Source organism: Psittacula echo (genome assembly GCF_963264785.1).
Source record: "Psittacula echo genome assembly, chromosome: 21".
In the NCBI taxonomy this organism is placed as follows: domain Eukaryota; kingdom Metazoa; phylum Chordata; class Aves; order Psittaciformes; family Psittacidae; genus Psittacula; species Psittacula echo.
In genome coordinates, this window is record NC_137757.1 from 6,424,477 (window position 1) to 6,437,424 (window position 12,948).

At 60.3% G+C, this 12,948-nt stretch overlaps 2 protein-coding genes across 5 annotated transcripts; one reads left to right on the top strand and one right to left on the bottom strand.

The window, feature by feature from the left end:
• Window positions 1-2,591: 2,591 nt before the first annotated feature.
• Window positions 2,592-6,181, bottom strand: LOC308228867 (uncharacterized protein; the record flags this gene model as incomplete). Its single annotated transcript, XM_080632474.1, has 13 exons — window positions 2,592-2,879; window positions 2,967-3,173; window positions 3,285-3,493; window positions 3,639-3,728; window positions 3,827-3,963; window positions 4,082-4,167; window positions 4,297-4,521; window positions 4,611-4,714; window positions 4,792-4,949; window positions 5,031-5,122; window positions 5,197-5,367; window positions 5,518-5,677; window positions 5,775-6,181. 13 exons carry the CDS (start codon window positions 6,179-6,181, stop codon window positions 2,592-2,594), a joined length of 2,334 nt encoding a protein of 777 aa, XP_080488600.1.
• Window positions 6,182-8,677: 2,496 nt separating this feature from the next.
• On the top strand, window positions 8,678-12,741 carry TRAPPC3 (trafficking protein particle complex subunit 3). Of its 4 annotated transcripts, none has more exons than XM_080632520.1 (5): window positions 8,678-8,804; window positions 11,188-11,285; window positions 11,504-11,603; window positions 11,861-12,043; window positions 12,456-12,741. In XM_080632520.1, the coding sequence occupies exons 1-5, from the start codon at window positions 8,763-8,765 to the stop codon at window positions 12,573-12,575; spliced, it is 543 nt and encodes a 180-aa protein (XP_080488646.1). In that variant the 5' UTR covers window positions 8,678-8,762; the 3' UTR covers window positions 12,576-12,741. The 4 variants fall into 4 exon arrangements, with proteins under 4 accessions (XP_080488646.1, XP_080488649.1, XP_080488647.1 ...); XM_080632523.1 differs by having other exon boundaries at window positions 8,698-8,804; window positions 10,293-11,285; XM_080632521.1 differs by having other exon boundaries at window positions 8,746-8,804; window positions 10,278-11,285.
• Window positions 12,742-12,948: the final 207 nt, after the last annotated feature.

Below are 12,948 nucleotides of genomic sequence, written 5' to 3' on the forward strand. Positions count from 1 at the left end.
CCCCCAAGCACCCCAAACACCCCAGAGGCCCGAACTGCGGCTGAGCCATCGCCTCCCCGCAGCCCCCGGCCCTGCTCACCCGGCTCAGCCAGAGCAGAGCCTTCCCGAAACCTCCCAGCGGCCTCACCCACCGGCTGACTCCCGGCCTGGGAATGCTGCACGGCTGAGCCACCGTCACAGTGGGAGCTGGGCAGCACCAGGGACAGGAGCGGACATGGAGCAGGAGCGTGTCCCATTGGACCCACAAACACAGGGGACACAGGCAAGGGGAACAGCCCTGCTTATTTCCATGGCACACATGGGACTGGGCAGAGCAGAACTGGGGACCCCCCATGACTTCCTCCAAAGGTGTTGGGAGGTGGCTTCAAAAGCCTTTTGCCATGGTCCTGTGGGTCCCAGCAGGGCAGGCAGGGGTCTGGTGCAGCATCACCCAAAAGGACAAGCCTCCCGAGGCCCTGGGACAGCTTGGCATTGGGTCCAGCCATGCCTATGGTCCTTCATACCATGGGGCCAGCCTGGAGCTGGGGGCACGGTGAGGAAGGGGCACCCATGGGTGTACAGGGCTATGCTCCACCGATGCTCCTGGTGCGGGCAGTGATGCGGATGGCTCCTGGCTGCCAATGCCAGCCCGGGTCGATGGGCTTATACAAGCAGGAGAGCACTGATCGATCGCTCTGCTGCACACGCTGCTGTGCCGGGGCTCCTGGGGCCGGCCCCCCCCGTCCCTGCAGCGCTGGGAGCAGCCGCCCTCCCCGCAGTGATGGAAACTCCGATGAGCTCATGACGAGCACATTGCCCAGCCCCAGCAGCTGCATGCCCGGAGCTCCCCGTGCTCCTCAGCCCCTCGGCGTGGGGTGGAACAGCTCCCCCAGGCTGGCCTGGGGACAGGGATGCATGCAAGGGGCTAGGGACCAGCCATGGCTCTGGCCCCTCAGCATGCCCAGAGCCTTGCCCTGATGCTGCTTGCAGGGAGCCAACGGGGTGCCAAGCACCCCAGAATCAAAGGACAATTATAGTTATGGCTTGGCCAGCATGAGCAGATGCTGCAGGAGGCTGGGTGCAAACAGGGATGAGGATGGCAAACAAACCCCATCAGCATCACTGGGCAAAGTGCTGCATGGACACCCCAATCCCACCTGCCCCACATCTTCCTCCTCCAGCCCCAGGACTTCGCCCCCATCCTGCTGCTGTGTGGGGTGGTTTCAGTGCCCATGCAGGACACTGGTACCATGGCCATGAGGGCTGGTGTGAACTCCAGCAGACCCCCACTAACCATGGGGCAGTGATGCAGGAGGAACCCAGCGGTGAGGGTGTCCCCGCATCCTGCCCTGGAGCACACTGCTGCCATACCAGCCTGTCTCTGACGGTGTGCTGGGTTAGCCGCCAGCCTGGAGCATCTTGCCACGGGGCCAGCATTGCAGCCAGCCACAAAGCCCCAGTGCTGCAGGACAGTCCCTGTGGGTGCAGGTGACAAATGGGCCAGCGATGGGCTGAGCCCTGCCCTGCCTTGCCGCAGCCTTTCCCAGCTCTGTAATTATCCCAGGCTGCAGCTGTAATTAGTGTCCTGATGTCATGGTATCAGGCCTGGGCAGTCCCACGAGCTCCCCGCCAGCCCCACCTTGGCCTCTGGCCCCAGGCTTGAAGGAGATCCCAGCTCTCCAAAACCATCCCAAGGAGCTCCAGCTCGGTTCTGGCTACCAGTGCTCCCCACCATTGCTGTGGGACCCCCATCCCATCCCTGTCCTGCAGCACTGGAGGGCTGGATCTGGCCCTCTAGGAGCTCCCACTGCTGCATCCCTGCTCCCTGCACGCTGCCAGCATCCTGCCTGCTCATCCTGGGGACGGATCCTGCCTGGAATCAGTCCCGAGCGAGCCCCCAAGGGGAGATGAAGGCAGCTTTGCCAGTCCCCCCCTCCTCAGCACAGGGAATGTGCTGGAGCAGCCCTGGCAGCTATAAATAGAGTGGGAAGCGCAGGCGTGTGCTGGATGGAGCACACGTGGGCCTGGGCGGCTGCTGCCCTATGGCCAGTGTGGGGCACAGGCAGGGTGTGAGGCAGGAATGGGGAGGAGGGTGAAGGAGTGCAAGATCCCTGTTGTCTTATTGCAGGGAGGAACCCAGCCCTGCTCCCCACAGCACATGGACACCAGCACCCAGGGCTGCCCTTCCCCATGGGTGATCAGGGGCTGGAGCACCTCCCGTGTGGAGCCAGGCTGAGAACATCGGGGCTGTGCAGCCTGGAGAAGAGAAACTGCGTGGAGACCTCAGAGCAGCTTCCAGTGTCTGAAGGGGGCCACAAGGATGCTGGAGAGGGGCTCTTCATCAGGGAGTGCAGCGATAGGACAAAGGTGATGGGTTCAAACTGAAACAGGGGAAGTTCAGGTTGGAGATAAGGCAGAAGTTCTTTACTGTGAGGGTGCTGAGGCGCTGGCACAGGGTGCCCAGAGAAGTGGTGACTGCTCCATCCCTGGCAGTGTTCAAGGCCAGGTTGGACAGAGCCTTGGGTGACCTGCCCACGGCAGGGGGTTGGAACTGGATGATCTTGGTCCTTTCTAACCCAAACCACTCTGGGATTCCATGGCTGTCCCCATCCCTAGCACTCACGCAGGGGCCGGGCAGCACCGGTGACAGTGAACTGCGCGCTCAGCACCTCTGAGGGCACCCGCAGCTGCTGCTCCGGCTGCTGCCCACCAGCGAAGAGGGTGAAGGAGCTGGGCTCGAGGCGCCAGCCCTGTGCCCAGACAGCGCGCTGCTCCACCGGCACCCGCAGCAACAGCTTCATGTCCCGGCCGGCCGGCACGGCCACGCGCTGGAAAGCCACCAGCTGCCAGCGCGGCACGGGCACGGACGGCTGCTCCCACCGCAGGTACAGCTGCACCACCTAACCGGAGCGATGGAGTCAGCACCAACGGGACTGCCTGCATCCGTACCCCCTACAGCCACATCCACGTGGAGCGGCCGTGCTCACCTCCTCGCCATCCCACTGCCCCGTGTTCTCCAGCACCACAGACACGGAGAGGTTGGCACAGATGGGCAGCACTGGGGGGATCAGCACCAGGTCCCGGTAGCGGAAGGTGGTGTAGGACAACCCATAACCAAAGGGGTAAAGAGGGGGCTCCTGCCCATAGTACCGGTATGTCCGTCCCTCCATGGTGTAGTTCTCCATCGGTGGCACCTGCGGGACGTAGGGATGGTGGAGCAGGACACGGTCAAGCATCAGCCCTACATCCCATGGTCCCCCAGCCACTGCGATAGGGAAGGGCTATGGGTGCTGCCCTGGCCTTACCTGGTGCATGCCTGCGGGCCATGTGGCCGGCAGCCTGGCAGCGGGGCTGGCCCCGGCCTCCCCCAGCAGCACCCTGGCGATGGCGAGGCCGGCGGCCTGGGCAGGGAAGAAGCACGCCAGGATGGCCCCCACAGCCTCGTGTGCCTGCGCCCAGCTCACGTCCAGGGGCCCCGCGTTGAACAGCAGCAGGATCAGAGGGCGCCCGGCGGCTGCAGGGAGATGGGTGTCACCAAGAGCCCCACATGGGTGCTGCTTGGAGGGATCTGGGGTGCCCCGGGGATGGGGTCCCTGCACCACAGCCCATCACCGCCCACCAGTCCCTATTCACCAAGCAGGCCCGCATTGAGCCCCTACCCGCCTGCACTGCGTCCTGCAGCAGCTCCAGCTGGTGGCCCGGCAGGGACAGGTCACTCCGGTCCCTTGCCTCCGTCTCCACATCCGTCCCTGTGTGGGGACAGCCAAGGGACAGCCCCTTAAACCCAGCCGGGGCAGTGCGGATGGGCAGGGCAGAGGGGCACTGCCTCGGGGGGGCTCGCTCCTACCTGTCCCCAGGCAGACCACCACCACGTCGGCAGCCCCCACGGCACCCACCAGCTCTGCCCGTGAGTAGCGCTGGCACCGTGGCTCGCGGCAGCCCGCTGCAAAGCTGACGTTAACCGGCAGCGTCTCCAGCCCCCTCCTGTGCCAGGGAAGAGCACAGGAAGGTGGCACCGCGCAGACACCCCCCTTGCCCCGTCCGAGCGGCTCCGGCAGCAGTGCCCAGGGCTGCAGGGTGCATGGCAGCACCGCGCTCTCACCGCGGGGTGTAGATGTACTGCGGCTCCGGCACCGGCGCGTAGTCCCCAAACAGCACCCGGGGGTTGTCAGCAAAGGGACCCACGACCTGCGGAGGCAGAGGGGTGAGGGTGGGAGCTGCAGCCTGTGCAGCTCTCCCTGTCTGCGTGCCTGGGGGATGGAGCCAGACCCCCACGGTCACCACATCCCCCTGCCCGCCTCAGTGCTCGGTGCTCACCGCAAGGCGCTTGCCAGGCAGGTCCTGGGCCCGGAGGGGCAGCGTCCCCCGTGAGTTCTTCAGCAGCACAAAGCTCTTGACGGCAGCTTCCAGGGAGAGGTTTCGGTGCTCAGGGCTCTGCACGACGCTCAGGTTCAGGGCGCTGTAGGGGTTCATGGCCGGGGGGTCGAACTCCCCCAGCCGCATCCGGGTGTAGAAGAGGGGCCGGACCCGGTCACGCAGCATCTGTGAAGACCCCAACACCAAAACCGTGGTTGTGCTCGGCGGGGACAGCCCTGGCTCCTGTGTTCCCAGCTCCGCTCCCCCCAGCTCACCTGCAGCGTGATGTTCCCCGTGGCCAGAGCCTGGGGGATGCGCATGAAGACGTTGTTCCTCACGCCATAGGACAGCTCCAGGTTGCAGCCAGCGTTCATTGATGCTGCCGTGCCGGTGAGAAGGGCAATCACCCATCACAGCTGCACGGTGCCCAGGGCCCCCCCCTTCCCGTGAGCTCACCGACCGCCGTCTCCAGGAAGGTGCGTGTGTAGTGGTGCCCCAGCATGATGAGCTCCAGGGCCCCCTCGTCGCTCACCACATAGCCCTCGAACCCCCACTCGCCGCGCAGGATGTCCGTCAGCAGCTTCTTGTTGGCGCAGGCAGGAACGCCGTTGATCCTGTTGGAGAGGGGATGCGGCAGCATGGACAGCCAGGCATCACCACCCCTTGGGCTCTGCGGCCCCCACCATGCTCGGTACCTGTTGTAGCTGCACATGAAGCTGTAGGAGCCAGCACGCACACACGCCTGGAACTGGGGCAGGAAGGTGGTGCGCAAGTCCCGCTCCAGCACCTGCAAGCACCGCGGTGGAGAGGGGTCAGTGCCGGGGGGAGCCGCTCACCATCCCCCGGCTCCACTGCCCTCACCTTGGCATCGAAGCTGAGCCTGGACACGGGGATGTTCTCGGGGCCCCCGTGCACGCTGAAGTGCTTGCAGCCAGCGCTGGCCTTGATGTAGCGGGGGTGCGGGCCCTGCAGCCCCTGCACGAAGCTGCGGGCCAGCTCCCCGCTCAGGAACGGGTCCTCCCCATAGGTCTCCTGGTTGAGGTGCAGGCAGGTCATGGGCAGCACCCCCAGCCCCACATCCCGCCACCAGCACCCTGGGGAGCTGCTGTCACCCTCTGGCTGGACAGACATGGTCCAGGGTGGCCTGAGCCCTGCGGTCCCCCCCCCCCGCTGTGCTGGCACCTGGTTCCTGCCCCACAGCGGGTGCCTCATGATGTTCAGGACGGGGCTGAAGCAGCTGAGCCCTGTGTGGTCCCCATAGCGGCCGGCGGCGGTGAAGGCGTTGTGCTTGGCTCTCACCTCGGTGGCGGTGGCGTTGGCCACCCGGTAGATGAGCTCCGGGCTGCGGGGAGAGCGCGGGGCATCTCACGGGGCCGTGCTCCGGGGTGGATCCCAGGGTGCCCCATCCCAAGGGGGTCCCGGTGCCCCGATGCCGGCACCTGAAGGCAGCAGCGAGCCCCAGTGCCTGGGGGAAGGCCGTGGCCCAGCCGGGTGCCTCCCCATCGCCGCGCAGACATTCCGTGTTCCAGTTGTAGGGCGCGATGCCCAGCCTCGGGATGGGGGGCGCGGGGCCGTTCCCCAGCGCACCCCCCCTCGCTACCTGCAGCACCAGCTCGCTGGGGCTCAGCCGGCCCAAGAGGTCATCGAGGCGGCGGTGCCAGGGCAGCGCCGGGTCCTGGAAGGGAAAGGGGAATGGGAAAGGCTCCGCTCGGCCCGGCCGGGCGCACAGCACCGCGCACAGCAGCGCGGCGGCGGCCCGGAGCCCCGCCAGCCCCGGTACAGCCGCTGCCGGGGCCTGCGCTGCGCTGCGCCGGGCGGACACCGGGGAAGCGGCTCGGCGCGGCATGGCCCGGCTCGGATCCCCGGATCAGCCCGGCCGAGCCCACGGGCGATGGGCGCGCCGGGGCGGAGCGGGGCGAGCTGCACCTCGGTCCTGTGCCCACCGGATGGGGCGGAGCGCGGCGGGACGGGACGGGGGGTCCCGGGGAGCTGCTCGGTTCCGGCCGCTTCCCCCCGAACGAACGGGAGTCCCGGCCGGCGGCACCGGGCACGGGGCACCGAGCAGCCAGGTCGAGGTGTTTGGTGCCCACGCTCCCCCGAGCACCTTCCGGCGCGGGCACGTCTGTGGGTGGGAAACGGGAGAGCTGCCCGGTGCGGCCAAACCGGCTCCCGGGGTCAGCGGGGCTGCGGAGCAGTTGTCCCACAGCTGCTCCAGTCCCAGATCCGGAGCAATGATGGGAAGGGGATTCATCAGCACACCGTGCTTTAACACAGCCACAGCCTGTGATGCTGGTGCAGGACCCACAGAGCCCGGTAACCTCACCACGGTGGGGCACTGCCAAGGACCCACACGGTGACCAGGGACATGGCACCTCCAGCAGCCACAGTGGCCGTGGTCACACTCTTGGTGCCTGAAGGCCAAAGCTTCTGGTCCTCCTGACCATGCCACCAAGTCCCATACTGGCAGCCTGGGGTCACAGCACAGGGCTGGGTGGTGGCTCCGGCACGAGCACGCCAGCAGGGATGTGGCTGGGCCTGGCACATGTCCCAGCCAGCAAGGGCCAGCACGGCATCACCGGGAACAGCACATGGCAATGTTTGCTCTGTGGCTTTCCCGCATGGCTGTTCCCACTGTGATAGATATATAGGAGAATATTGGCTTTCGCAGTTGTAGATGTTGCTATGCAGGCGTAATTGTGTGATGAGCTTGCAATAACAGGAACAACGATCGTCCATTTGATGGGGTGACATTTAACGAACAAAGTGAGAAAACCACCGCTGGAACTCGCCCAGAACCCACATGTCAAGAGGTCTCCTCGAGGAAGAGTTCTGACTTCATCCCAGCAGCCACCCCCAGAGACCCCTAAGAGAAAGGGCGCATGCTCTAAAAAGGCAGGATAAGGGAAGGGAAATGTAAATTAGTTCTATGAATATGTAAACTACGTCACGAGCATCATGAATATGTATGTGGCTGACGCAGTGATGAAAGTATATAAACTTGCATTAGAGTATTAACTGGCGTGCCTCCGGCTATGGTCACTCGCCCAGCACTGTTGCTTTTGCTTTATCGGCTTTGTCCCTCGATAAAACCCTGATACCTCAATCAGAGGAGTGGGCTCCTTTCTCACCACACAGCAGGGTTTGGCTTGGCACTGGGCAGCCCTGTGTCTCCATGTGGGTTTGGTGGCCACTCAGCTCAAAAGGCTCGTGCCCACCTCCAGCATCACATCCGTGGCATTGGGCACTGTGTTTCACCATCCCCTGGCTGTAGCTCCCCAGCTGGGAGGTGCACAGCAGGCGAGAGAAGGGCACAAAACGTCCCTCTGCCCGCCAGCACCGTGGTGGGACCAGGAGCAGAGCAGCACTTCCAGGATGCTCCCTGTGCTTTAGGGCTGGGAGATGGGGAAGCACAGAGACTTCATCGTCTTGCTGGCACCGTGTCCCACTCCTGCCAGGGACAGAGGCGATGCTGGCAGCTCCCCAGCCTGGGTCAGGCTGGTATCAGGCCGAGGGGCTCGCAGCCCAGCGAGCGCAGGCTGCGCCGTTCCAGGGATGCAGCCATGTAAGGCAATGCCAGCAGGTCGGCTGTGTCCAGCCGGCCCCTGCACTCCCGGCACCGCTGCTCCGTGGTGACGGGGAGGGATCTCCCAGCTGCTGGATTCCTGAGCAGGGTCTGGCTTCCTCTGCGCCGGGAGCGGAGCCTGCATCACCCGGAGCCACCCTGGGGCACACGGCAGTGACAGTGCCTGCACTGGAGACGTACCCAAAGAAGTACCTAAGTGCCAGGCAGAGAGTGCCTGCGAGCAGAGGCCAGTGCTCAGGCGGCTGCGAGGCTCAGGAGGAGCTCGGTTGTCCCAGCAGTCACCGCAGCGCGCCCTGAGGGCAGGGGCCAGGCCCAGGGCCCGCTCCACCCGCCCCGGGGGACCCCGGTTTGTGCCTGACACCGGGGCCAGGGTGGGACGAGCAGAGGCAGGACCCGGAGAAGCTTCCCCACGGCCAGGCCCCTTCTGCGAGAGGCGACTCATCCAGCGGAAACCCCTCGGAGCGCCGCCATAGGGCCCAGGGCACCCCGGCAGCCGCCGGCCCGGAACCGAACACAGCAGCCACCGCAGCCACCACCCGCGGCAGGCACCCGGGGAAGCGAGGCCCGGGGGGAGCGGCCCCGGCCGGAACAACCGGAGGGTCCCGGTCCCGAGGGCAGAGGGACCGAAGCGGGGTGGGGAGTCGCCCCCTGGCGGCGCGCGCCCGCCCCAGCGCGTAGTCAGGTGACCCTCCCTGCGCGCCGGGATTTGCAGGCTGCCGGCGGTCACGCGAGGTCGCGGTGCACTCTGGGGGTTGTAGTTCGGCGGCGGAACTACGAGCTCCGGCGGGCCCCGCGGCGCGCAGCGGCAGGCGGCGGCGCTGGGCCGGGCTGCGGACGGGGCAGGATGTCGCGCCAGGCCGGCCGCGGCACCGAGAGCAAGAAAATGGTAACCGGAGGGGCCGGGTGGGCCCCGGTGGGACCCCGGTGATAACCGGAGGGGCCTGGCGGGCTCGGGGCAGAGCGGGGTGTGGGGGACCCCGGAGGGGGCGGAGGCCCGGCCCGGCTGCCAGGCCCAGGCCTGCGGTAGCGCCCGGCTCTGCCCGCTCGCTGCCGCTGGGCCGCGCTGCCCGCTCGGTTGGCGGGGAGGGCTCGGCGGGCCTCATTCCGGGTCAGAGCAGACCGAATTCGGTCATTTTTGGTGCAATATCGATGGTTGAAAGCAAGGAATAAACAATAACATCTGGGTTTGCCCCTCTTCGGCCGTGCTGGGGGCTCAGCAGAAGTCAGGCAGCCTGCTCAGCACCACACGGGGGTCCCCTTCTAGGGGTTCAGCTCCTTCGATACAGTGATTTTTATTGAAGGAATCGGTGTTTTATCAATCTGACATTTTCTGTAGCCACAGAACGGTTACGTAGTGTTGAGCCTCTACACTAATCTGAAATATGACATAATATAAAGAACGGGGCACGTATCAGGCACTTGAATTCCATTAGATGCACTGAAAATAAAGAGTTCGGTTGCAAATACGAAGTGAGAAGTTTGCCTTGTTATAACCCAGTTATAACAACCCATATTATATTGGGGTTTGAAGTTACCCCAATAGCAGTGTTGCTGTGGCCAACACTGGGTCGCTGCGGGGCTGATAACAGTAGGTGAAGGCTTTGTGGCTTTATCCAGTAAATGCCAACATCTTGGACTGGTAACAGCTGGATTTCCTTTGTGCATTCACCCCTTCTCTCTCCAGCTGCCAAGCCCCGTGGTTACTAAAAGTGACTGAAATCCTTAAAACCAGCATAACCTTTTCTGCATGTTTGTTAAATTCTCTGCCAAACGTCTGACTCTGCCAGTTGAGCTCAAGGAGATTTCCGCCTTGTCAGGCCCTCCTAAGCGATGGGAGCTTCACAACCTTTTCCTTTCCAGGGCAAAAGCAGGATTGTAAGTAAAAAAAACCCTAAAGAATCTATTCTTTAGCTCTAGAATGCGGCAAAAGAAGCAGGGAGCACAACTAGTGCTTTTCAGATGCTCAGAGCCTTTTGGTCACTAATTGCTGTTGCCCTCATGAATTACAATGACAAGGTGGAATTCCCCGGTGTCTTCTAACCTAATTTCTACTTGTTGAATGTTTGGGAGTGATTCTTCCTTCTGTTTGTCTTGGCTTTGTAAACTTGGTCAGAATGAAGTGTGATCAGTGTTGTCACTTAACTCTGTTGTCTCTTTTCCCTTCCTTTCTGCCTGCCTGCTGCTTTCATTCTGTAGTATTGGTATTTGCCATTCATTTCACCTTCTGCATCTATGCATCTCATGGTAGGTGATAGGCTTTTAATCTGAGATTAGACTAATGGTTCTGCATGCTAAAACTGAAAGCAGAAATGAAATATGATGGTTCCTTTGTTCTGTGAGAAGCTAAAGCCTGTTGTAGCTCTTTGTTTTGCAGCTTTCAACGACTTTGTTAGTCACTGCTCTGGCTTAATGGCTCCCAAGAAAACGCGCTTGGACAGAGTTGCTGCAGGCTGAGGATGGGTGAAGGTGGCAGCTGGGAGAGGAGACCTCTTCCCTCCGTGTGTTCTGACCACTGTGCAAAGAAAACTCAAGTAACTGATCCTAGCCAGGCACAGAGAGCAGATGTACAACATGAATCTGCTGAGCTGATCCAACACCATCCTTGCTGCTCCTCTTCTGGGTCTGAGGAGCTGATTTTAGTGTATAAAACAAATTATGTGCCTAGAGGAGTTCCTGGGGACCAGATGAGTCTTGGCTCTTTTCTTGGTAGCAGAATGCAGTAATTCCATGAATGGATGAACATTTTTTGTCCTGTTCAAGGACCAAAATTGGAGCCTAACAAATGTTGCCCGTTTGCAGCACGTGTATGAACACAGGCAGCAGTTGGAGCCAGTTCCAGTGCAGGTTAAGCCGTCTGGGAGCACCGAATGACCTGGAGGTGTCACTCCAGTTGTCTGTGGGCTCCCTCCTTGAAGCACATTGGTGCTAATGGGCATCTAAGAGTGGCCAGAGTGTGAGCAGCTCCTGGTTTGCCTCCGCAGGTCAGATTCAGGACACTTTAATGGGAAATGCTGTGTGCATGGAGAGAGGGAGGGAAAGAAAGCACCCAATCGTTGCCACTCAAAGAGGATTTCTCTCTCCAAGGAGACTGAAGTCACCTTGCCAAAATGCAAACCGGGATCTCTCCTTATTAAGCAGCAAATTCCTTTGAGACAGCAGGTTCCTGTTCCCCCTCTCCAGGCCAACAGAAGCGGTGCCGGACACAGATGCAGCAGTGCTCAGTCAGTTTCCCCTTTGACTTGTGCTAAATGCCTTTTGCCTCTGTCTAGAACTCGGAGCTCTTCACGCTGACGTACGGTGCCCTGGTCACCCAGCTGTGCAAGGACTACGAGAACGACGAGGATGTCAACAAGCAGCTTGACAAAATGTAAGTGAATCTGCTGCAGCAGAGCCTTATAGAGCTCAGGATCACAGCAGGAAGGTCTTTACGTGCCGTAAAGTGAGTAAAAACCTGGCAGATCAAACGTTATTTAATGCTGATATTTCTCAGATGGAACTTCTTTCCTCCACTGTCTTCTTTTATAAACGGTTGTCTTTCTAAAGCTGTGCTCTGCCCACTCTACCTGTTCTTTGGTGCATTCACAGGGGTTACAACATAGGTGTTCGACTTATAGAAGACTTCCTGGCCAGGTCCAATGTTGGAAGATGCCATGATTTCCGTGAAACTGCGGATGTGATTGCAAAGGTAATTGTCAAAGCGTGGCTTTGTCAGGTTTGGTCCTGGTTTTGCATGTGAGGATAGAGTATTTGCTATTCCCAGAACTTTGCTGAGAGTTTGACTGAGATTCTAGGGAGGAAAGAGAAGAGAATTAGATCCCAGACTGGTGCTGACTGGTAGGAACTGGGACATGGTGTTTTCAAAACTCTTTAGTAATTTTACGAAGGTCAAAGCTGTGCTGTTGCTTCATGGGACGTGTTCTTGTTCATACTCTTACATAACAGATAGCATTTAAAATGTACCTGGGCATCACTCCGAGCATCACCAACTGGAGTCCTGGAGGCGATGAGTTCTCCCTCATCTTGGAAAACAACCCCTTGGTGGACTTTGTTGAGCTCCCTGACAACCACTCATCGCTCATCTATTCCAACTTGCTGTGTGGAGTGCTGCGAGGTGCCCTGGAAATGGTGAGCTAAGGTGTCTCTTCCAGTGAGATAGACGGATAAGTGAGGTACCAGCAGGTACTTTGATATCTAGTCTGTGTTCATGACTCCCATGTTTGCTTTGGACTTGAAACTGATTCCCAGGAGAAGAGCAGAGCCACAGGAGAGCTCAGCTGCTGTTGCATATGGCAGCTCTTAGTCCAGAGCCCCTTCATCTCACAGCCAAAGTCCAAGCACTAGTATCTCCTTGAATTTTGTAGGAGGTATGTTCCTGAGGAAAGGCGCCTGCTGTCCACTGTGTAGGCCACCATGTACGAGGAGAGTGTGATCTTAGAGCTGTGTTGCATGTCTTGTCCTCACAGTCCTTAGCTGGTGCTTCATGATCAGGTGGTGTTGTAAGGGGGTTAACAGCTCTTTTTCCTCTCCCATCACCTAGGTTCAGATGGCCGTGGATGTCAAGTTTGTCCAGGACACGCTGAAGGGTGACAGCGTCACAGAGATAAGGATGAAATTCATCAGGCGGATCGAAGACAATCTTCCAGCTGGTGAAGAGTGAATGACAGCCCAGGCTCCCTGTGGGACTGGAGGGGACCAGCTGGTTTTGGCCATTAGCTTTCATCGCAGATCTGTAGGGATCTAGTGCCCCTGTACATTCAGACTGACTCACTGACTGTTTAAGATGTTGTTATATTCTTCTACTGCTCCTTCCATTTCCTGTAGAAGACGATTGTCTGGTGGCTTTTGATTTCACAGGTTCATTCTGAGGCTTTTTTTCATAAGGTGATGTCTTTCGTATTCCCCTGGGGACTCTTTCTACACTCAGTTTCTAAGTGTGACATTTGGTTGTGCAAAAACTACTGCTCAAACTCCACAAAAGCTCCATTCTATTCAAATCTGAATTCGTGTTTTATGACCAGAATTGGAGCCCA